Source organism: Ischnura elegans, chromosome 4, assembly GCF_921293095.1.
Source record: "Ischnura elegans chromosome 4, ioIscEleg1.1, whole genome shotgun sequence".
Lineage (NCBI taxonomy): Eukaryota > Metazoa > Arthropoda > Insecta > Odonata > Coenagrionidae > Ischnura > Ischnura elegans.
In genome coordinates this window covers 115,631,419-115,657,939 of record NC_060249.1, presented here as the reverse complement: position 1 = coordinate 115,657,939, position 26,521 = coordinate 115,631,419, and the positions used below count along the sequence as shown (strand labels likewise).

At 37.4% G+C, this 26,521-nt stretch overlaps 1 protein-coding gene across 2 annotated transcripts in view; it reads right to left on the bottom strand.

The window, feature by feature from the left end:
* LOC124157933 (nascent polypeptide-associated complex subunit alpha, muscle-specific form-like) overlaps window positions 1–26,521 on the bottom strand; it is a 36,360-nt gene that overhangs the window by 9,083 nt on the left and 756 nt on the right. Inside the window, exons 2-9 of one of the 2 annotated variants that reach the window (XM_046533032.1) lie at window positions 26,064–26,229; window positions 14,321–14,542; window positions 12,146–12,461; window positions 10,902–11,191; window positions 9,248–9,592; window positions 4,486–4,617; window positions 3,662–3,933; window positions 3,246–3,439 (exon numbers count right to left, since the gene is read on the bottom strand). In XM_046533032.1, coding sequence (XP_046388988.1) covers window positions 3,246–3,439; window positions 3,662–3,933; window positions 4,486–4,617; window positions 9,248–9,592; window positions 10,902–11,191; window positions 12,146–12,461; window positions 14,321–14,542; window positions 26,064–26,177 — 1,885 coding nt within the window. In that variant the 5' untranslated portion in view covers window positions 26,178–26,229. The remainder of the gene's footprint in view (window positions 1–3,245; window positions 3,440–3,661; window positions 3,934–4,485; window positions 4,618–9,247; window positions 9,593–10,901; window positions 11,192–12,145; window positions 12,462–14,320; window positions 14,543–26,063; window positions 26,230–26,521) is intronic. The other variant, XM_046533033.1, reaches the window with a different exon arrangement.

The window sequence follows — 26,521 nt, the reverse complement described above, 5'->3', positions numbered from 1 at the left end:
CAAAATGATTGAATCACTAAAATGATCGACTTTGCCCATCACTATAACGAAGTGATTGGAAAATCACATTTCCACTCATGACTAATATCTGACTGGTTATACTCATGACACAAGAGGATGAGATTTCATTACCCCTCTAAAAAGGAAGAATTGAGAACATGAGAATAATTACACAGGCTCTCAGAAAGACTAATCAAATATCACTGAAATTCAGCAGATTGTCATCATCACAGAGCCCTTTCTATGTACACACTTTTTTCGAACGGTATGTACAGAGAGGGCAACCAAACAGTGAGAGGCATGAATGATAAGATGTGATTATCTATCTATTCACGACCAAATACTAATATTTTCTAATTGTGATAAATTAGATATTCCACAAATAAATAAATTTATAAAAATAAATCCTATTATCACAATAATTGCTAGCAAAATCCCATAATAAGACACACCCATTGAGTAGTATACAAGTGCTGCCACCTGTTGTCCAAATCACCACTTACTATCTCTGCATTCAACCAGCACTTCGTTAACACCAGGCCAACTCATTGCTAAAGGACATTTTTCTACCATAAAATAAAGCTTTGTGATGATATGTACTTGGAGAAATTTTAAATTGGATGTACTTAAATGCTAACAAAGTGAATATGAACAATATTGTGGTTGAAAAGGAACTTGGTATAATGATTAACTGCAAAATTCATGATATTCAGATTTTATCGCATGTGTTGAGCAAACAATTTCATCCAGCTGAACTACTTTACTTGGTAACTAAATCACACAATCATTAAATAGGAAGTTTCCAATTTGTACGGCAACCAGCAATGTTTTTTACACTTTCTGACGAGCATAATTTTCAGACCTTAATTTCCACCAATAAGTTATTCTGGTTGGTGATCATGGTGCACAGCAGACCCATGGTCCCCCGATCACCACTCACCTGACCCTTACAATATGTATACAACAAGCTTACATGACAACAGGTCCCAACGTGGGGATGGAACCAGAGAAATCTGACAACCTCCACAAAAATTTTCTCTTTTATGTAACCAGGGTTCCCACTCTAACTACATTATAAAATTCACTGTTTTTTCCAGGTTTTCACGGTCTACATGTCATCAAATTCACGGTTTGTAGATAGGGCATTTTAGGCAGAAATACTGATCACGTAACAATCATCCGCCGCACATTAACTAAAAATGTAACAAACGGGACAGATGCCTTGAATGCAAACGCAGCAATGACAGTGCTAACTCTCATTACGTCACCTATCGTTAGCAAAATTCATGTCCGGCTAAAAGGGCGTGAGCAGGAAAATGAAGAGAGCAGGATGGCAGGGAAGTGTAAAAGAGCCTGATTTTTTCCAGGGTTAACGTCTTCCAATCGCAGGCTTAAGGTCAATGTGCTGTCATGGCACACACGGACCAATTAATAGTTGCACTTTTGAATACACGTGTGCAGGTAAATGCGTGGACATTGCCTGCAAGTGCAATGACCTTGAAACATGATTGAAATATAGTTTTTTTCTTTTAACCCCTCTATCGTTGTTCAACAATCAAGTTTGAGAGATTTTTAAGGTTTTATGATGAAATTCACGGCTATTTCCAGGTTTTTTTCACGGTAGACGAAATTCACGGCTTATTCACAGTTTTAAGGTTTTCACGGTTGAGTGGGAACCCTGATAACACAATGTAGCAGCTAATCATGGCATTAATTGTTACCCCAGTCAAATGGTGATAACTCTGGATATTTTATCCCTGATCTAAAAATATTAGTGATTTCACGTACTTTAAGAACCATCAAAACCATAGCGACAAAATCTGTAATACGAAAGGAAAAAAGTAGGCTAGAGTGGCTAGTCCCTCCTCAGCCGCTCATTGTGCCAAGAAGAGTCATTTATTGCCCAAGCAGAATGCACTGAGGCACAAGTTCAGACGGCACAGAGTTGTTACTGATCAGGAACTCTTTTCCTAGGTAATATTTGCATGATGGAGGTACATTTTTTTATTCAGGACTGTACATTTAAGTGCAAAGCAAATTATTGTAGATTCCACCTAGACATGAGTATGATATTTTGATTGATTAAAATTATTTCCAGTGCCCTCTTTCCTTTTATTTGAAAAGAACAAATGATTAACTTTAAAATACCCTCTAAAAAAATTTGAAAAGGAAGATTGAAAATGAAGGGCTGTGAGGTACATAATGCCCCTTTATAAGCCTATTTATATACTACACACATAGCGATGACGGTCACAACTACTTGCAAGTTTACACGTGTAAAGTTACCATCGTAACTCATTGCTGCCCTCGTTGTGGAATTTTGCCAGTTAACAGCTCAAGAACTGATGCGTGAAGGAATTGAAATTCAGGAATTAGGTGGGAAAAGGATATTGACATTTTAAAGTGGTAAAAACTAAAACTAGACTGGCGAAGTTGACCACGCAATCCTGTATATTATAATTTTAATTGGTTTATTCTATAAGTGTGTTAGTTACTTTCCATCATCTGCGAAGTTCAATTTAAGAATATGGTTAATGGGTTAACCTATATATAAAGAAATAAATAAAACTGGTTTTGTATAGGTGCTTCAATTGTTGCCATAGAACTTAATATACTAGATTTATTTATGAAATATCTATGGTCGTTTCAAGATTGTAAAGGCGAGAATGAATTGTACATGCATCGACCTTCGTCTCCTTACTCTATTTCCTCGGCACACTGGCGCTATCCAATAAAAAGTTAACAGCGTTAGGTAGTAAGACCTACGATGGTAACTCAAACTTTGATACATCGCAATCTCTGGCAGTCAAAGCATTCAAAGTCATGAGTTGTCCAGAGCAACTGGCAAGTAGACAAACTCGCAGCCAATTAGAGGGCTTGGCTCAAAGTTTCTGCAGTTTAAAAATGGTCCATTTTAGACCTAAACATCATCAGTAATTTTGATTCCCGCTGGCATCAGCTAACCAGGTTTAAAATTTCATGACACAACTTTTCTTCGCCCATTTCCAAATCACAACACCACCCCACAAAAACAATCAAATCAATTTGTACATTCAATGGTTTCCGGCTCAACTTAACAAGAACGGTGTACTTGAAAATGACCTCTTTGAGTTTGGAACCTACTATACCAAAAAAACAAATCCGTGGAAGAAAACGAAGTCATTTTTGAATCAAATCAACATTTTTTTCACAAAGTAAATCCCTTGAAGGCAAATGTTGAACAGGGAAATTTTCAAATAACTTACCAGTTAAATCATAAAAGTCAGGAGAGTAAACTTCCCCATCGTTAGTTGATTGGTCTTTCTCTTCATCTGTCTTCGGAGCTGTGTCCTGAGAAAGCCACCGGATGCGAATACGAGCACTATGCTTATATATGTTTTGCATCGTTTGACAAACATAAAAACCACCTTCAGCATTTCGTACGGCTAAGAATTCGTTCCTAAAATAAAATGAAAAGCACCATTAAAGATTAGGAACTTCAATATCATACTTCACACTTCAAGATAGTGTCACTAGAATAAAAAAATGGACTAAAACAATAGCATTGATCACAATCAAAATTTTTAAGAAAATACTGCATTTATACTGAGTTAATGAAACTAACAATGAATTTAACAGAGCCCAGCTCCTATAAATAAAAGATTTGTTTACTGCCACTTACTTATAAAAAACAATAAGTTTATCTTCTTGAGCTTTTGTGGTTGGTGTGCGGGTGAATTTGGGAAGGTATGCCAATTCTGGCAGGGGACTTTGATAAGGCTGAGTTCGAATCCGAACCCTTTTCGGCTTTCTTTCCTCATCATCATCTTCCTCTCCACCTTCTTCTTTCTTTGCACTTCCAGCATCACTCTGACTCTTACTTTTGTTGCTTGGCGTTCTGGATGCTGCGGCAATAGCAGCTGCTTGCGAACTCCCAAGAGTCGGAGCTGGTGGCTGTCAAGGAACAATTAAATACAGCAGTAAGTAATTTTGCAATACTAAATCCAAACCAACCTTATATGCTTGTTTTGCTAAAAGTACTGGCAGCTCAGCCACGGGAGAGGGAGGAGGAAAGATCCGCATGGTTGACACAAACTCGGCAACAGCTTACGGTTCATGATTTGTGGCATCTGAACACAGCTGCAAGGATCTTTCTCTAGTCTGTTGCTTTGTTTTAGTCACCCTTGTAAGGCGAAGAAAAATGGATATCCAGTGCAATCCGAAATAAATATCAATCAATATCGGATACACGACTGACATTCTACTTGAATACTTTTAGAACCTGCTTTGAAAGCATTATACATCACACAAAAGCAGTAATCAGTTTTTATATGAGTCATTAGTTTTGAAGTTAGCAGAGGCTTGTGTTGTGCAAGCATTAAATGTGAACCTGTATAGTTCAAAGCCCATTTTTTAAAGTCCCTTCAATTTCAAATTAACGAGGTTACACAGTAATTGTCCAAGATAATGAATGGTACGTTCAAGAAATTATTGTTTCACTCTCACCTTCACCTCCGCTCTTTTCCTCTTGCTACCCCGAGATGGAGTTGCCGACGATGGTGTGTTTGCTTTGACTTCTTTGTCAGCAGATGGCTCTGCAGCAGGTGTGGCTGGCTCACCCTCAGCCGGTGCTGCTGCCTACAAGTCAAATGCATATTCCAGGTTACAAATCATGAGAGAATTTTCTCATGTGTTGGCTGTTAAAATTAATACTTAAAAAAGTAGAAGATACTAATGGGCCATGCCTATTCAAACAGCATGTAAAATAATTAACATTTATGTAAGCAACTAATACCACAGAGATTTAAGACATTCCTCCTCCATAGGTTGTTAACTACATTTCTTATTTTGAATCCCTAAAAAGATGATGATTAATTAATGTATACCTAACTGAATGATTTAATTTTAAAATTTAGAAGCAATAGTTAAAAATCCTATTCCATCAAAAATAAGAGCATCGAGATACCGAATTTCTCCGAATATAGTCCCCCCCCCCCCCCCCTAATTTTGAGGCTTCAGTTTCGGGAAAAGTTAAAAAAAAAAATGTGCTTGAATATAGTCCCCCCGTTTATTTTTACCATGGGCATTTATTGAAAAAAAAAAGGGGGACCATATTCAGACATACACGGTTGGGATATTATCTCAAATGTGAAGTGCAAAGTTTGCACTTCACATTTGAGATAATATCCCAACAATCCAATGCACTGCGGGCTTAAGATAATACAAATTGACCAAAATCAAAACAGAAATTTATTGAGAAAACTTGTAAAAAAAAAAACAAAATAATGTACCATAAAATCTGTTACGCCAAAATTTACGTCCTGCAAGCAATTTTCAATTGCTCGAGTACCGTATATCTCCGAATATAGTCCCCCCTTTTTTTCCAAAAATGGCCGCGGAAAAGTAAGGGGGGGGGACTATAATCGAGTGTAATCCAGTTTAGCATACTAAAGGTGACCATAAAGTTATAAATAACGGCATAATGGCTAATGTTCTCGTAGTCTTTCTATTTGAGTATATTTATGAGGATTATAATCGGAGATATTAGTAAATACTGCCACGTTTTACCGGAAATTTAGACAATTTTTACCACAAATGTTGTAAAGATACGATTCTTCCGATTCAAATAGCATATCGAATATGCGTTTTCATGGAATCCATCGGGTAGCCGTTAATTTTTGTTGGAAAAGTATTGTTAGAATAATTCAATCGACACTGATCACTTAATGACGCAAAACAGTAAATAATTAAAATGAAAACTAAACACACACTATCATTACATCAATCGAACACTGGAATTGAATCAATAGTATATGTACCCGTCGCTCATTTAATAGTTACACGATTTAAATAATTGCGAAAAATAAACAGATAAAGTGAACCTTTCGTGACGATTTAGCATTTCATTGCGTCCGTAGCTACTATACGTCCGTGCGGTTCGTGTTTACAACCACTGCCTTTACCGCTTTCACAGAACAAGAATGCGCAATAGGTGATGCATTTGTTTCTGAAAAGGCGCAATAATCGACGACTTTAAACCAAAAGCGCCGGCATTACTGCATTTGATCGAAATCCAGCCACTCAGCATTGAAAGTGTGATCAATTTATTGAGGAATATATTCAATTCGCCAGGGTAAGTAGGATCGATAAATTACGTCATATAACGTTTCGCAATTATTTCCGCGATATTTTCTTTATTAAAAAAATTTTACGTTCAACAGTGAGGTGATGGATCAAGTAGAAAGATGAGGATCAATCCTGCGGCAGATTAGAGGCCATCAAAGACGGAGTTTCGATGCCAATTTAAAAATAGCCGTTGCAGAATACGCCGTAAATCATAGTATTCACAGCGCTTGCAAAGTGCTAATACATCGCGGAAGTCATTTCGGGGGTCTCGATGCGGCAGATTCAAAGAATTAGAGGAAAATATCATCGAATTTGTGCGCAAATGCAGAGCAGAAGCTCTTTGTGTAACTTATGCAATGATTCGCGACGAGGCATTGAAAATTGATGTAATATTTTTTTCAGTTTTAATGTTTGTTGGAAAAAGTTTATTTCTAAATTTTATTACTTTGATATTTGTAAGTCCTGTAGTTTAACTATTTTGCTTAGCAGGCATTTGATGGCAATATTTTTATAATGTTTATAATTTATTTAACACAATTTTATTTAGATTTCCTAAATTCTTCAGGCCACTTGGATTTGTGATGACTTGATGGGTGTGTTACACTGGAACTAAGGAAGTTTCAGGGCCAAATGCAATACTGTTTATGGGATTTAAGTTAAAGCTTATATATTGACATTGTTTGTAGTCATTTCGAAATCAAAAATATTAATAATTTGTGAATGTTTAAAAAATACAATAGCCTTGGATACTTAAAACATTTTCTCATTTCTTCATTACATCTGGTTAAGGAACTATAAATTACTGATACATGCAATGGATCACAACATGTTTTAGGTATAGCTATTTTGTTGTGATGGAAAATATGTGAACAGATTTGTTCTTAACCTTCACAGAAAATAATAGTTTTTATCGACTCTAGAATCTTAACTTGCTAACCACAGAAAAATTGCCTTCCTTTGCATTTTAAAATTTTTCCCAAAACCGAGGTCTCAAAATTGGGGCGGGGGGGACTATATTCAGAGGGGGACTATATTCGGAGATATACGGTATTCTGTACTTGATCTTAGTCATCACTTCGTTTATTTCAGAAAATTGTTGCAAAAATAGGGTACATTATTCAAAGAAATACGGAACATGGAGAATAAACAACTACATTCAAGGTATTATTGCTCACAAACTCCCTCAAATTTAAGCATAGCATTATCCAATTACATGCAGTTTTTTTAACAACCACTGCTATTTTGAAGAGTTTAAAAAAAAACTAAAGAGTTTTGAAACAATTATTTCATAAATTTAAACTCAACATGACTCTCAGAAAGACTAATCAAAAAATCATAGCAAATCCGGATATTGCCATCATCACAGAGCCAAATCAACTACAAGCACTTTTGCCAATAATAAATATTGTGAAGACAATTAAAACTATGGAAGGTAAGCTTTAAGACATAGTTATCAATCCATTATCCAAAAACAATGCTATATTCAAATTATGCAAAATGAGATAGTACATAAACACATAACTGCTTAAAAACATATGCTATTAATACTACAAATTCAAGTAAAATCAACTTGCTTTCAGCAATTACAACTCACAGCCAACTCCTGAGTTTGGAATGTGATTGAGCCAAATTTTTCAATGACTTAAGACAAATTATGAATTTATCACACAATCCAGGTTTTCACTGACAATATCCATATCCTCAAACCTTGAGCAAGATCTCAAAAATCAAGAATTTCTTCAGGAGTTTTGGTCACTTCTATTTTTCAATAAAAGATATTATATCCATGATAACATTTTGCCATTTATCAGTGGTATCCTCAGGGTGTACACAGTCACAGTATTTAGAATTTGATGCTAAAAACATAAAATGGTATGAAATATAATTGAGTATATAAACTGCAATCAAGAATACAAATTATACACTGTTACAAGGATTAAGATAAAGATAATATAACTAATAAATTTATAATTTTCATGCATTTAGGAAATTAAAATGATGCAATGGGATAGAAATGTAAAGTGCATTTCAACCGAACAAATTTTCATGTGAAAAATAATAATTGGGCATGCTAGTCAAATTTGGAAGGAAAAATTGTTTGAATGGAATTTGCTGCTCATTACTCCCAGGGGCTTCATGGATGCCAAAAATGTTCAATTTAGTCTAACTTTCTTTCCCTAACTTGTGCTTGACAAACAGGCTTTTAAGAGCATGAAATACAAAACCATCCTTTCTAGGCTCTATTTTCTATTTTGCCTAATATTCCAGGGTAAATAACACACGTGTCAACCTAGCATTAAAGTGTTCAGTCATGTTAAGTGTATCCGGAAAATGGTAAAGACGTAAAAGGCATAACATATATGCCCTTTATAATGCCCATATAAGCGTTAAGTATAGCAGCAAGCATGCAGTCAAATGATCAATTACAGGTGGATGTCCTGTCATTGGTATGGCCAGAATGTTTAAACATTTGAAGAGGTATTCAACAAAAGGGTTGCCATTCTCTCAGCATTAAAAAAGGATTGCCATGACAAAGAAGTCTGTTTTTTGAAACACTGGTGTGACCAGCTTAAAGATAATACAGTAGACTCTCCTTATTACGGACAACATTATTACGAAGCAAATCGTTCGTCCCGACGAAAAGGCCTATCCAATCTGTAAAAGAAACATTATTACGAAATTTTTGGTTTTATGAAATTACAAAGCTCAGTCCCGGTGGTTAGAAAATGAACTTTCTTACGAAGTTCCACGAATATCCAACGGCATTTAGGTAGATATGCACTACTCCCAGATTCCTTGCATTTTATTCCATTCAATTTTAAATAAAACAAAAAATGAAAACAACAAATATTTATCCAACTATATAGTCATTCATGGGCTAAATATGTTGATGTCAGGTGAGTATAATTTTTAATTGTCAGAGCTAACGGATCAATATCACCCGGGGGAGAATTTATTAGAAAAGAAAGTTTATTGAATAGAGAACGCTTAATTACAGAAAGCCTGGATGTAGGCATGTGGAGTAAAGAGGTGGAGCGGCTGTGGCAGGAAGGTACTTTGATTTTGAAGAAGGAAACAATATCAAGATAAAAATAAATAGAAAATAAAAATATTTTAAACAACTAATAACAGGATAGCTCACCTTTGCATCTGCAGCACCCTGATCCTCTGTGGCAGGTTTTGTCGGCTCAGAGGACTCTTCATTCTTCACTTTACTCTCTTCAGCTGCTGACGTTGAAGACGTTGATGTAGCCGGCTTGACAGGAGATGCAGCACTACCAGTGGAAGCCTCAGATGCCCCTGTGCTCTGGGCACTACTGCCTGTAGATTCAGATGGTGTTGCAGCAGGGGCAGCAGCAGGTGTGGCTGCTGGGGCTGCTGCAGTCGGTGCAGTAGCTGCAGGAGCAGCAGCCGCAGGAGTGGCAGCTGCAGGTGGTTTGGAAGGGGAGGCACCGGGGGTGGCAGCGGGGGCTTTCACAGTTGTCGCCTAGAGCATCAAGCACAAAATTTAACATCTCGGTTTCTTCCCAGACAAAATTATTTCCTGTCATTAACTGGACTGAAATTATTTTCTGAGATAGCATATGTTTTAGCAGTAAATAATGAGCATTATTTACCTATTGAATCATATTTCTAATCAAAATTTCATTCCAAGGATGTAATTAGATTAAATCCATTCTTGGAATCCCTGCACCATTAACTTAAAGAACGGGGATGGGTCAAAAATCAAATCATTGGATTTTATAGAGTCTCAAATCAATGAATTAAATCTAGCATTCAAGACTTAGCTCCATCTCCACAATAAACTCTTCTTCCCATAAAAGAAGATATCATATGATTTCCAAATCAACCCTTGTCAGCTGAGTTTGAGGACATAAAAATTACAATATACAATCCGTTAATAGGCATACCAAAAATATTTGATAAAATTTGCATATCACTCATGCTGAATATTAAATCATTAGACTTGTGCAATTTGAATAACAAGGAAACCTAATTTTAGTTCAAATCTGAAAAAGAAACAGACATGAACTTCAGCTGTCAAGGAAGAAATTTATGAAGACAATTACGTGAGATGGTTATCATTTTTAGCCTGACTTCTTTTAATTACATACATACAAATAACCTGAAACCAGTTTAATATGAAAAGTAGTTAATGCCATTACAGTAAACTAACATAACATCTCAATTTTAAAAATTTATCTAGAGTTATTGATCCAGATAATGGATATTTTCAAAAGCCAGTGAATGTTAGCAAGACTCTGAGTACATGATAAGTCACCGATCAAAGATGACATCTGAGACGCATATCCTCAAAAAAATTGTACAACTAAATAGCCCAAGCTAAAATTAATTAATCCCAAAAACTTATCACAGCAAATAAGACATTTTTCAAAAATGCAATTACTTTATCATGAATGAAAAATTCTCAAAGCAGAAAACATCAATTACTTAGGTAAAAAATGATGTGTGCAATCTATTACTACACCGCTCTCCTTAAGGTTTCTCCGATAACCTTTCCTCATTTTCCATCTTGTCAAGTAAGAGGGAGATAAGGGTTTCACATTTTCTCCTTTGCTAAGGTTCTTGAGAAAATTTAGAAATTTTAATGCAGTGGTTCAGGAGTACTAGAAAAAATTGAGTCACAATGTTCAGAATCAATCAAGTCTATTATGCCTTTAAAATCATCAAATCACATCTCCAATTTATTTACAGACTTCCCAGAAAAGTGCTACCTTTTTCCATAGCAACTTCAAATATCCATGAAAATGAAATGCTGAGTAGAAAGTCGTTACCTGTGAGGTAGCAGACTGAGGTGTAGATGATGCTGCTGGTGTCGCACTCTTAGCAGGAGCATCATTTGCTTCAGCTGCGGTGGTAGGAGGTGCCTTGGGAGCTGCAGTCGCAGGTGCAGTTTTTGTTGGTGTTGCGGGGGTCTTGTCCTTCACAGGAGATGGAGCAGAAGAGACTTTGTTGGCCACCGTTGCTGCAGATGTCGGTCCACTTTTGGGGGGCTGGCTGGTAGCATGATTAGCCACTGCTGCATCAGGCTTTGCAGGGCTTGCCTGTGTACCACTGGCAGGGGCTGGCAATTCAAAAATAAAATAAACTCTAACACCTTTAAAGACATTCAAGCCAATTCATGCTTTCACATGTTCCAAATTCATGCCTTTTACTTTGTGCGGTCAGCATTTTTCATGCATTGGGGAATAGTTGAAAATGTTTACTCCGAGAAAATTATAATTCAATAATTTTAATTTGTGATTTCAGCTAATACAAAAAGTGATGACAGTGAAATTTAGATAGGAAATGAGACAAAGATAAGAAAAGGTGTCATAACCATATTACAATGGAAAAAAAGATGTTTACTATTAAACATCAATTGGAGGAAGCTTTCACTTCAACAGGATAACCCAAAAAGCTGGAATTGATTAATCAAATATTTCCATTAGTGCTGATTAATGGAAGAAATGGAGACTTCACAAAAATTATGGATTAAAGGTCAGCACCAAGAAATCAATTCCCTAAGTCTTGCCATAAATCAAGTGCAAAAATTACATAGAGGAAAAATTACTTGCCCTGACTGTGATTTGAACCCAGATCTCCCAAATTTGCACCAGGAACTACATAACTACTACTACTACTACTACAGCTAAGAACTACCGAAGTATCTTCTCTACTGCAGTTTTGTTGGGTTTAGAAAACAAAGGGGTCCATACTGTCACAAATATAATGCAAGATGACATCAGGCTTGTGTGCATAGCATGTACATAGCATATAGTGTGTATAGTGCCAAAGCTAAAACTGGAACTTGGAATACCAGAGACAACATTCAAGGACAAACCGCAGACTAACCCCAGCAGAGTACATTAAGAGACCCATTAGTAAACTGTGATACCCATTTGATGTTGGAAAATCTATTTGGAAACGCTTAATTAATACTTTTCATACGTTGTACTGAACCGATCAGTACGCATTTTAAGTGACTCCCAGACATTCATAAAAATCTAGTACTAAATAGAACTACAATGTCACTCACCTGGAGCACTCGAATGTGTTGGTTGAGTCTGCTGTGGAGTGACATTTGTAGTTGTTGTGTTTCCTGACGGCTCAGGCATCGAATGGTTTACAACCAGAGATACAGGCCCATCTGAAACTTTCCTCGCCTGCTGCTGGGCTGTGCCCGATGGCTCACCAGCCTTTTGCATCTGCACTCCATTTGAAGTGGGTTTGCCCCCTACTATGAGCTCCTTCGGCTTGTCAATTCCACCACCCATCATGGAACCTGCCGAGGGTCCTGACTGCGGTGGATGTGTGGATGGGGGTGCCGTGGAATGCGCTGGAGGAGCAGAGCCCTAGAGGGAGAGGTGGAGTAGACAAAATTTGAAAATTTTTTATTAGGCTACTTATAAGACTGACATGTTTAAAAAAAAAATAAGCTGTGAATTAAAAATTTAGTACATTATCAAGTTATGTGAGTTAATAGTCTAACGAGTGTAAAAATGTCAATAAGAATAATAATTACTAACTAAGTTCATTCTATTACTGGATGATTTGTACGACAATGATTCACAACACTGATGGTGGACATGAAAGAACCCATTAGCACCTAAATGGATCTATATTTTTCTCAGATGTAAAATGAACCCAACATTCACTCTCTCTCTCTTAAAAAAAACATTGCCTGAAGATATTCAGCCTTTTAGTGCTCAACATCGAAAAATAAGAAGGAATAATTTCACACATTTTACAGTTTATATACCCAAATGGTAACCTCCATCACCCTCGCAACACAGTCAGGAGTTGCATTTTTTACTTTTTTTACATGGACCATGCCAGGTTGATCAGGCAAATATTTAAGGATAGGGGACGTATACAGTGAATAATGAATATCTTGATGAATACCTTGAATTTCTCCCATTGTCCATTCTAATCTGGATGCTTTCCATTAAAGAAGTATGATGCTTCAATTCTATGAGGATATCGTTTGATTACTTAGGGGAATTAAGGTAAAAGATAAGGCATACAACATACAGGTTACTTATCCCTGAAATCTAATCTACGCAAATTTATAACCATCTAATAGTTAATTAGACCTAAATTGTGATTTTCTTTTGAAAGCATTACCTGTATTAAAGTTGGCCAGTTAGGCATGCTAAAAAAATTAAATGTAAAAAAATGATTTAAGTAAAACTAGAGCTGTAGGTATAGAGGAAATTTGCCATTTTTTAATGTTCAATTTATGTCTTAGTTCCAAAAAATGACCTTTCCTACCATATTAGACAGTGTTCAGAAAATAACAGAAATTATTCTTGAATATTTATTTATTCCTCTACATTACTGTTGCCACCTTCAAAATAGTCCCCATTACAGTTATTATGTAATAAAGCCAGAGCATATCCCAATCCTCGAAACACTTCGGAAACAAGATACTATTAGAGATAGCCTTTAGCTCGCTCAGCAATTTCATTTCATGTCATCTATGCTTGTATAACGACAGCCTTTTAAGGTTCTCTTCATCAATGGAAAGAGTCAAACAAAGCCATATCCTGTTCATATGAAGGCTGGGGCATTGCTAGAATATTTTTTGGCTATAAATTCACAACTAAGCAATTAAGTGTGAGCTTAAAATCGCAAAGAACATAAAAAAAGTCTCACCTAGAGAAAAAGTAAACAATGAATGCAGCTAAAAATTCAAAATCATACTTCTGGAACATGCATACCATAATAATAAAAAATAACTTTGACAATTGCACTCTCCAAACTTATGAGAAATTTAAAAATATACTTCTGATTGTTTGCCGAATACACCTCATATACATATAAAGGCTCCTTTGGTAGACAGAGAAAAAACCAATGTAACACTTAAATGTCATTTTACGAACATTTCCTTATGCTTGAGTCTTCGAATTTTCCTTATGGTACTCGTAAAAACGTGAAGGATGCAGTACGTAGCTGTGTGCAAGGACTCAAGCTGAGGTGCAAACACGTCTATACAAACATGTCTAACCTTAGCAGCAGGAACAGATAAAGTAAACAATGAATACAGCCGAAAAAATTTTATCATACTTCAGGAGTACATAAGTATACTAACATAATGAGTAAAAATATTGACAATTGGACTCTGCAAAATTGTGGGAAATTTGAAAATTTAGTTGCTGTTATTTTCTGAACACACCATATAGATTAAAGATCAATAAAACAGAAGACTTACCCTTTGGGTGGGCATTGGGGGGGTTGGATGGTTGTGGGCAACTGGAGGGGTAGGCTGAGGGACACCAGTTGAGGGTGTCCTGTGCTCTGGCACCAGGCTAAGGGGAGCCATGGTACCTGGACCACTAACTCCAGACAGTGACTGATGAACCATGCTTTGGGCAGAAGCAGTGTGGTTAGCCACCATGGATATTGGCATGGAGGAAGCAGAGGCAGGGACCTGCTATAAATAACAGAACAAAGATAAGGCTGACTATATGATTTCTTGAGATAGATATAAAGATGAGAGATTTAAAAAATAATTAAAAGGAGAGGCTGGATGGCTAGCCACAAAATGTAAGATCCCTCACGACTGAGCTCAATTGGATAGAGCTCCATGAAAGGTGAGAATTTCCGGCAACTTTTCATAAGCAGTAATATTTTCCTAATTACATGAGAGGACCTGGCCAGCTAGTTACAGAAACCTTTAGGCTTCCATTGCAAGAAAACGATTCATTTAAAAAAAGGGAAAAATTAAATTAAAAGCAACGGGAAAAGTCATTCGTACTGTCCATAAGGGTCCCTTATTTCCCCACTTAGAAACTTTTGAGCTCTCATTCAATAGTTTTGTTAAAATGCCTCTAAAATAAGCTTACACAAAATTTCGATACCAGCAGAGTATATGTACCCATGCCGAATCGAATGCTAAGTTGGGTGAAAAACATGCCCAGAAATATCATGCTCAATCCCCCTTGGGCTTTCTGGTTTTGGGAATTCTGCGTGGTCAATTTGAAGCTCTAATTAGTTTCACATGTGCAATTGAGAAGCTACTCCAGTATTATTTGGAATTTTACCGATCAGGCATACTGCCAAAAATCTGCTTCGGCTGGGAGCTTGAGTGGTATACCTGTTGCTTATTTTGATATTAAGCTCGTCAATTCACAAACATCAGAAACCATTCATTGCATTAATTAAGCTTCATGACTCTGATAGCAAAATTTATTGTTTGTTATTGACAGACAGTATGATATGTAACTATATTAAAATGAAATACCAGAGAATTGATGCCCCGGGGTTCAGTGTTTCCTCAGCAGATATGCATAGAGAGTAGTCGCCACAAGGGAAAAGTTTTTGGATGGGAGAAAAGGGGGGCCTGAAGCTCTCAAATTGAGAAGTGAGTATGAAAGGCCACAGAACTAGGAAAAATGGCATCAATAGTTAAATTAAGGAAACTTTCTTAAAGAGTTGGAAGAAAGGGAGAAAAAACTTACAACCAGCAAATACTTGTACGGTGATTTGCAATATTATTACACTAGTGTAATAAAATGGTAAGTGTTTAAAAAAAACATATTAAATGTATTCTGAGGGCATTGTCCAAGGAAAATAATTGAGAAGCAGTTTAATAGCACAAAAAAGGAAAATAAGACTAAAATACAACCACAGAAATTATCATTTAAAGATGAGATTCAAAATATTCCCTGACTTCACTTTTATATTTGTATGCTAAAGATCCAATGACAATTTTCACAAGACATCGAAGGCACATTGTTCTTAGGTACCGATAAAACACTACTTAATGTGTCTCTTACATCCATTGAGATGGAAGTTGAAAAATACATTGCTAAGTGCGATGTAAGCATTTGGAATAGTATCTCACTGAATGAAACATTAGTGAAATATTTTAATTCCTTGAGTACTAACGCCATAGAGCCTCAATTAGAGTTGATTTCAAGGGAAACTTAGCAAATTTTTCGAACAAAAATGAAAAAAGGGTGCAGTAAATGCAAAAATTAAGTCATAAAAGCTGGTTGTCTAATCCCAAACTTTGGTACAGTTCTTGCATGAGGTTCATCAAAAGCCTATGTTTAATAAAATAGATAAATTTTTCCAGCCTTGATAGTTTACCATCAAAGGTACAGGTTCTATTACTTCCGTCCAGAGCAGTTACATATCCGTAAACTTGTATTATAAATCTGCCATATGCATTTCTAATGGGGTAGCCTGAATGTGGTGAGATGGGAATAATGTGCATGTCATATTTTTTTAAATTCATTTATGAGTATCCGATTAATTTTCTTTCCTGACTAATGAGATACATATATGTATCTAAATTATAAAGTGAGGGTTTCAGACAATTATAAGACAAATTATTACGAGAAAATAATTAACATTCATTTTTAACATTAAAATATAGCTACAAAAGGAACGTTAATTGATTCAATTTTTTCTCATCCTATGTTTTCTTTGTAAAAAAAGTGAAGAAAAAATGTGCATAAAACCCACATTTTATTTTTCTAAATTGTCACAGAGTACTTGATTTCAGTTTAATATAAATCCAAAGTGAAATTTTCATCAAAATCTGAGACCCGAAGGGAAATATTTGTTGAGTTGAGGATAAATGGCTCATACGTTTACGAGGCATTTACAGAAAGTAAGAACAATTTGGTTCTAACACAGCTGCAACAATGTTACCATTGCTTTGAGCCTGTGCACTAGCCTCCTCAGTTTTGCTAGCTACAATTGACACCACTTCGGATTTCAATATGTAATTTCTTATTTCCGTGTAATTAAAATATTTAAGCAAGTATGGTATGGTATTTGGAGGAGGCGACCGACAACTGAGGTCATTTGCGCCATGAGGGAAGGGTATGGAAGGAAGGGTGGAGAGAAACCCAGCGTCGGCATTAGCCTGCTCTTAACGAAAGGCGCCAAGGTGACCACGGCTTAACGTCCCATCCGACAGACGGAGTGTTGCACTTGAAATATCCTCCAAACAACATTCAAGCAGGGATCGGGCAGTCTCTGAAAATTCTCTGCCGCTGCCGGGATTTGAACCCGGGCCCACCGGGTGGGAAGCCAACACTCTAGCCACAACACCAACCCGATCCCCTAAAGCATGTTCCTAACCAGTTGGTTGAGATATTAGTTCTGTGATTATGTTTTTTAATGCAAGGAGCATACAGCCAGCAGAAATTCACAATCGAATTCAAAAAATTTAGAACGAAAATGCTATGAATAATGGAATGACGAGAAAATGGGTAAAATTTCAATGAAAGAAATGGGAGAAGACAGAATGGCCATTTTGAAGTTCAGAGCGGTTGGCTCTCTTTGAAGGATTCTTTAAATAAATTCATGACAAGCGAGACTTCACAATGAAAGAGATTTATGGCAATTTTCCTGAAATTTCAACTACCTCTTGCTCTCAAGTTGAAACAAGAGCTAGCAGGTAAATGTTTTAAAAATGACGATGACACGAAACACTTAGTAATAGGAGCAGAGATAGCTGTCATCTTTAGTAGTGTCATTGTATGAGGAAGGACTAGATAAGCTAGTTGACCACCAGGAGTGCCTCAACAAACTTGGGAACCATGTAGCTAGTAATTTAAGATTTGTTACTTTATGGATACACCTCGTATCAGAGATGGACAAAATTGAATTTAACATACAATAGTCCACACAAATTAACACTAAAAAAGGTATTTTCAGAATACTCTTTTCACACAAAATATTGTCTACTTTTGCACTGAATACTATAAAGCTCAAATTTTTAACAGATTTTGGATAGACAAGAATGAGTTTGTGTGATGAAGACCATACCAGCGATTTTGTGCCGACTATTCCTATGTTTTCCAAATGAAGATAATACATATTAATATAATATGAAGATAATTATGAAGACAACCCTCAAAAAATGCATTCATCATCCACAAAAACTACGCAGCAGTTTTCCACGTAGACAGCCAGTATGTTGGTGAATATATCTTGGTTTTGGGATGATATTTTGAATAATATTTGCTATTAAATGCATTCCTGATTAACCTAAGCTTTAAGGTAGATTATCTACGAATATTTATGGGGCAAAAGCTCATACAAAGCTAAATAAATGCTTATACTAATGATATTGTGCCTCTGCGGACACACTACGACGATGGTTTTATCACATATTGATGATCAGTACAAGTTAAGGAAGTACTGTGCTCATATTAGGTTTCAATGTGGCCTCCTTTATATACACCAAGGGTGTAATTCACCATGAATAAATGTTTTTTCTTAGCCGGGATTCATTAAAGTAATTCTTTATTTAATTAATTATTCTCTATCAAATACATTTGACACTTAATATAGTATAATTAATCATAATCCTCAACTTGCTTTATCAATCTGTGTTCACAGGCAAAGACCGACACAGGTTGCTTCATTTAGTTCTCTGTCTGTAACTACCTAACAGACATCACCACCATCTTACTGGGGAAAACTTTTGATGTTTTGAATGCAAGTTCGTTTAACCAACCATTAACATTAAAAAGAAGAACTTTGTGCTTTCACATTAATATTTATTCAAGACCATGGTTTCAGCGTAGGACGTCATCATCAGGTGAACTCTACAGAGGTCCATCACATACTTTTATACCAGGCTATGAGGGGGAGGGAGGAAGGTAACTGGGTTGAACGGATGTGATAGACCTCTGTAGAGTTCACCTGATGATGACGTCTAACGTTGAAACCATGGTCGTGAATAAATATTAATGCGAAAGCACAAAGTTCTTTTTAATGTTAATGATGAATCGCTTTCACCAAGTTACGCCTCAAACAATCAATTATAACCAACTCATTCAAGCATCAGTAGTAGTACCAGGGTGTAAAAGATTTTTTAAATTGCATTTTACTGAACAATACAAATAATTTAAGTGAGAAATAATTTTCACATTAACTTCATCATCATTGGTAGTTCAATCCTGAGATTGGTTGACTTCAGTCCTCTATCCCACCCTATCTGATGCTAGTTGGCTTACTTTCTCGTATATTTTCCTTTGTATTTTCTTCTTCATTTGTCCCAGGGGCCCTCCTCAAGGGGCTTTTCCCTTCAATTATGTTTCTCATAATTCCATTGTGCCAGAGAGTGTGACCAATCCATCTGGTTCTTCTTTTCCCAATTGTGTGATATTTGCCATTTTGCGCAGAAATATGCTATTATATTCAATAGAAATTCACCTATTATAAATTTTTTAACAGTTACAATGTATGCAATGTAATTTCCTTGATTTTAACTTTGATACTTTACTTAACATAATGAAATTTAATAATATGATGTGTCACTCTACATATTGACAACATAGTTGTTGGTAATTTCAGCTTCCTTCCTTGAATATGACATAAGTGTCGTAATCATGATGATTTATAAATTGCTATAGTACGAAGTGAATGCAATTTTCCAATATTTCAGTTGAACAAAAGTAAAGCCAGAACTGCTAAACATTGCAGTATAATTCTGTCCCTCAATTGCAATTTTTCAGCAATAAAAAGTAGTATTTCTACGTTATCAGGCATGAAAGTCACCTCAAATAATTAATGCTATTAGGAGTTAGGAAACATTTAAAAGGGTAGGACAATGCCAGTTTGAAAACTTTTTATCCTTAATCCTTGGAAACAAGAAATGTGTTGTGTCCTTTACAATAAAATCTGATGGATAAGCAATTTTTTTCTAAATGATAAAGACATTGCATTAATGACCCCCTCATGTATGCACTGAATTTTTAGTATTTTTGAAATTTTTTAAAAATATAACCGAGTCTTTGTGACAGTGAGGAAAAATAGGTGATAAATGATAAATTAGAGCTACTGAAGTTCGTTGAGATTTTTTTTGCAAAAACAATTATAAATTTTAGAAAGCACTAGTATATGCATAAAATATTTTATCATAACATGAAACAAACTTTGTAAATTGCTCTCAATAAGTTAATTGCATATACATTTTACCAAAAGATATGATTTGCTCTTTTTGTAATGCTAATTGTGCTCTATTGATTTTTTAAGTAATCTTAATGCACATTTGTATGTATAATTTTATGAGGAAATAGGGTCATTCCATGCCAAATCATCAAAGTCCGTCCGTCCAAATCATCAATGCCACACAATACATATTGAGTGGCATTGATGGACTGGTACCAGTAAACGCTACTGAAACCTTCAATCATTAATAGTACCAAAATTAATCAAAAAATATCAAGCTGATTTTAAATTCATGTTAACCCTTTTGCAGACAATACAGCAATAGTTTAAAGCTTTTAGTTCACTTACAGCTTTAAGTAGTGGTCTCCCTAGGACATGACAACTCATGCCGTCCATTTCTGAGAGAACAAGGACTTGTGGGTAATATTACGGTTAAGAGTGCTTGATATTTATCTATACCATCTATTGCCTAATCCATTTTCATGCTCTAAAGAATCCCTGGTCTCTCGCCAAATAATGTACAAGCACCCCTGATTCATCCTGATCTGTTTCTAACCTTAACTGGGGTAGCAGTATGTTATATGAATGATACAACTCACTACCCACCATGAAAATAAGGAAGTCTACGTATCATTAACAATTGTAAAATTTCAGCCTTTTCTATTACGAAATTGCACCGGCTAATCACCCAAAAGTTACAATGTCATAAAAAGTTAAATAAACTTGAATTTTATTGTAGAAGCAAAAAGACCATAAAAAATTACTTATTAGAAAAAAATTAGAACCATTGCCATGAGCATTCACACAAACCCAAACTCTGACTTGCAGGGGCACATGTTCCATAAATATAAATTTCAAAGCCTCTCAGCAGTAAGATTGTTTATTTATTTTAGGTAAAATCGTGAATATATCAAAGCCTGCATTACGATAAATCCGGAATTCTTAAACATATTAGAAACAAACAAAAGAGTTAATAACTTCATCGCGCTTCTAATTAATCGCCCTCGGGTGTCCTCAAATTATAACTCAATCGGAGGAACACTTTGCACAAGAACTCACGTCGCGATATGTACGGTATTGTGCCGTAGGTACCGTAACACAAAGCGTGGCGGATGGATCGCCCTTGCCCTTACATCATAACTTATCATTTCCAAATTCTAATCGACGGGATCCGTGACTACGAACGCCTTTCCGCTTACTTCTGCGCGCCTAGCGCAACCTAACTGCTTCCGAACGCCACGAGAAACTTGCCAAGGATATACCGCACTAGATCCATAACCAACAACAATGACGAATTCCACCCGGAAACGATACGGGACTCACCAAGTCGCGCAATTAAAACATTTCACATGTTTTTGTAAATCGCTAATTCTCAATCCTCAGACTTCTTAATCCTCGAAGAGAGTTTAATCAATACAGGGAACCAGCTTAAAATCGCACGGAATGATATAAACACAAACTGTTGTAAACATTATACGCCTTGGTTCCGCTGAGTTACGATGCAGTAGTAACAAATGTTTTCTTTCACTCCCGTTTCCATAGAAGCATTACAACAATTAACATAAATAATTCCACAAATAAGACGGCTTGGATGGATCGCTATGTTCCTTTTTGTTGTTAAGCATCACAAGTCTATCAATTCACCGACCATTGTTACATAGGAGTGGTTACTAACACCAAGACAACGTCGAAAGGATATCACAGCCACGGTTCAAATGATATAAACAGACGGACAACGCGGAGAATCAAAACATCAACGCAGGCCGATTCCAGTTTTTTGACGGGATGAACGCATCCCCAAGTACCAGTTCTTGAACCCGTCGCCACACGCTTAACGCCTGCCGCATACTATGTAAATAATGAGACCGGTTTTATTCAGCTGCTAGCGTAACCAGCATCCCACCCTCGCCGGTCGGGGTTCAATTACCCGAGGGGTTTTATTCAATGGTGTTCCATCTTCCATAGGGTAACCTCGGAACTCGGAATGTTTACTACATCGTCCGTCCCGCCACCCTATGAAACACTCAACGATTTTCGGCCTATCTGGGTGAGATTATATTATTAAACACAGGCATCATCGTAAGATTCGTATGGACCAGTATTACGATGGCCACCCAACGAAAACGAAATCCGGGAAACAATTACAATTAATGGGTACGTGTGGCCAAGATATTTCCAATATTTATCTCGTACCTGAGAACCAATTATCTGAGGAATAAAGCAGATACATTTGAAGGGATACTTGACCCCAACGGTCTAGACTGTTACGTAAGTGGAAATAATTGCTAATACAAAAATGGAAAGCCATCTGCTTTGAGGGCATGGAACGGGATGGTAAAGCTATTTGAAATCACACGGGCAAAAGCTTCCACATAATCACAAGTAAACCAATACACGTTAAGCTATTGCTTCTGACAAGTGCAGCTGGCGATGAAGACGGCTATTTGGGAGTAACAGCCACTATCAATAACAGTGATACTCTCTCTATCACTGCTGGTTGATTGGCATAGGTGACGGTTTACGGGAGCTCCAAGGCTTCACCCATGGTACTTTGATCAGTACCCAAGTACTCTGCCCACTAAGCCACCACGCTCCTCAGCATCCCACGCACATTTAATACGTCAGGATCGATCATAAAGCAACGGTCAGGGGCAAATAAACGGGGGAAAAAGTTAACGCACTCCTGAAGAACCCGCATATCCTTCCTTAGTATCACATGTGTGGCAGAGAAACATCCAAATGTATGATACTCAAAAATGGTTGCGCGCCGTATTTTCAAACTTGTCTCCAGTACATCCGCCCTTGAAGACACAACATCAGAATATGACGACTTCAGTCGGCTTATCTGTCACGTCCACAATCAAGCGGACTTATCACCTCCAAAAATCAAACCGGCAATGCTCGTGTGTGCGGGTGAAAACGGCCAGAGAAGAGGACCGAGAGAAGGTCCCTGACCCTGAGGACAGCTTATTCATTTCTTCACGAATTCCCTCACTGGAGTAAGCCACCTCGAATGCAAAGCCCATAAGTGGCCAATGCCTTTTAACATAACTATGTCCAACGAAAGTATGGGCGCATAGCATAACGGTTTCACGACGACAAAATAAGAAAACGTGCAGGAAGTTTCCATAATCGATTTTTGCATGCAGTCGTTTTCTACAAATGAAAAAATGATACTACGTTCGTTGACTCAAATGCAACTCCGTGCATTAGGTTTATAATCAAAACTCAGAATAGTGGAGACAAAACATTTCAATTTCATAACACCTACATCTACATAGTAGCCTGCGAGCCGTCTCTAGGGTGTTTGGCAGGGGGAATTGGCAATACCGATGCCAAATACATAAATACCAGCTGAACTCCAGCCCCGATCACGACAGACGGTCCGCAACAAAAATCCGTTGGTAATGCTCACGAAACTTTTCAAGGAAAATGCAAATACACCAACTACAGCCTTCCTTTCCTGATACACATAAAATGTAACACGCAAGGCTTGGAAACTTGGCTCACGCACTTACGCTTTTATTGCAAAACCTAATTTGCCACGCCTAAAATTTCAGTGTGGCATTCGAAAGATTGAGTATCACTTCAGGTACTTCAGTATACACTTTCGGTATGATAAAGCCGCACAAGGAAAAATTCCTTCAGGGCGACGCCGGAATGCGCGCCAAGTGGTTACAAAAGGCATGATTATTTTACGAAACAATACGAGATTCCCCAACAACTTAACACCGTACACAAAATTATTAATTCCGAATGAAATTATTAACTGGCAGATTCTAGGTAATTGGAGAAAGACAGGTAAGCGACCATTAGTTTTGGTTTCAATCCTGTTCAAATTCCGCGAATAACCTTACGTACGCTGACACCACATTCAAGGCAATAGCCTCAGCCGTCTTGGAAAATTCTGCGATCCAGAATATAATCAAACAGAAAATGAGTCCCAAGTAAGTTTTATTCAATTAATAAGTATGAATGACGAAGTAATAACAATAATTACAGTAATAAGTAATAACACGGCTGACATAGCCCACCCTCACAAATACTCCTATAGCACTCATCGCGTCATCCATCATCCCGGTCTGAACAAACACTTCGACGCCATTGTAAATTAGGTAGGCATCAAACCTCATTAGAATGGAGAAATCGAGGCAAATTCCATCGAGCAACTCCCTCGGCGTACGCGCGCTTACTTGACGCGCGTATCCGAGCGCGTTGTGTGAACGAGGCAGAAGCACGCCTGGATGCCGTGGCGACGTCACACGTTTGGACGAGGAGAGGGGAGTTGCCGCGAGGGGGGGAAGAGGCGGGGAAGAGAGAAGGGGACCGGAACGCTTGGTGGGGTAGGCCGCCGAAATACTAGTTTTTCGGCATCGAGAGGCCCCACCACCCCTTCCTATTTCCCCTCCCGAGGTTTCTCCCTGCAACTCATCCCGCTCTTCGAGCAATTCAACTACCTGTGACGAAAACAAACTCGACGACGGCCTGAAGGAGAACTTGCTAGTTGCAAACTTGGGGGTGTGGTCCAACGGAGTATGAAATTTATCCCTACACAAGCCAAGCCGTAGATTTAATTCCCGAAAAACCCTCTTTCCGCTCAGTGAGGTGACTCACAAGTTCATCTCCAACTGTTCAAGTGCGAGAACACGCCCATCAAATTTCTCTAGAGAAACACCAAGTCGGAGGCGATTCTGGCTGAAAACGGGTTACAGCGGGCACCGGCGTGGTCGAATTGGAAACGACAGGATTCTTTACATCTCGAAATCAAAAATTCCAAGTATCCCAAACGGATATTATCAGGAAGCACAGTCCTGTTTCAATAAAGACCTCCTCCACACACCGGAGACTCACTGGGAAAGGGGTTACTTTAACGAGGTAACGACATAGCGCATACAATGCCTCAAAAATCGAAACGGATGGGGGTGAAGAGTCGTCAACGGGAGAGTGGTTCGTCAGTGGAAAAGTCAAACGTCCCCTTATTGATGACGATGGAGGCTTCCGCATTCGCTTATCAATGCATGCAAGAACCTCGGAGAGCTTCCCATTATACACGTGCGAAAATAATTCAACATATACCCACAAATTCACTTCATAAAAGGCTCACTTGTACAGTTGTTTAAAATAAACAGGTGTTGGTGGCAATACGAAGTACTGGGGCACTAAATTTACAAAATTATTCCCTGCGGGCTACCGCGAAGCGAATCAGTAAAATTTGAAAAATACGAACAACTCGTAATACGTCCAAAGGAAACACAGGGAGGCTTTCGCATTGATTCCAAGGTTTGAATCGCTTAAAAAAAATTTTAGACGGTACTACTTCAAAGAGAAAAGGATACTAAAAATAATCCTCGATTTTTTTAGCAATTCCGACCCTGTTTTCGACCAACACATATCAAGGTAGACAAACGGTGAAAAAACTGGTACTCGGTTGGTGATGGACAACAGAAGTGAAAACACGAAAACGGACTGCCTGACGTATTGAACCTTCAATAAATTCCTACAAGGAGAGAAAATTAAAATTCGAGTTAACAATCAACGAGTGGCATACGAGATGATTTCTACTTAAACAGTTGCACACTTAGGCGATAAGGTGCAAGATCAGCATAGGGGTATAAACACCGCCTTGGTAGAGATTAAACGTGTCTACAGCTCATAGAGTACGAGCTCTACCTTATGTAATCCTTAGTACTTGACAAACCTATAGTAGCAGAAGTACTACATGAGTACTACCATGAAAAAATTATCACCTATTGGTTGATGAGAAAGGTGTCTACGCTGCGTAAGAACCAAGGCAAATCTGAAGTAAATAATCATTACTATAACAACAAATGGATCTCGAGTCAATTCTCAACCACAATCACGGCATACCGATTAATGTGGGTAATAAATAAAAACTAAGGACAGCATAGGAGTACAAGGACAAATCAAACCTTCTAAAACCAATTGTCACCAACTGGAATTTTAACGCGGAACCAAGACTAACAGCATGATATCAAGCACAAAAAATTCCATGGTATCGAACCGTTTTCACCGACCTTTCCAGGAGATTGAGAAGACGGTGGTCCGGCACCGGGTCCTCCACCAACGGGACCAGAAGTACCTCCACCCGAGGAAGGGATGGGTTGCTTAACAACAGGTACGCTCATCATCTTCGAAGACACTTGGGCAGATTCGCGTCAGCGTAAAACTCCGATCTAGAGGCTAGTAAAAAATAACACAATTAGCGTATAATGACTCTGGTGCACAGCATGAGTGGGAAAATAAATAATCTAAATGAATTGGAATTCTCTGGGTCACCAAGGAAACACATGATAGGCATATTGGAAGAAGAAATTCTTTGGGCACTACAATAGCACGAAACCAAAATATTATGGCTAAATTAAAGGTATTGCATTATTCTGTATCAAATTACATGCACACAAGTCGATTGTTTCTGTAGGAACTTATGAAAAACATTTTTCTAAAAAAAATGTTATTACCTTAATTACCCAAG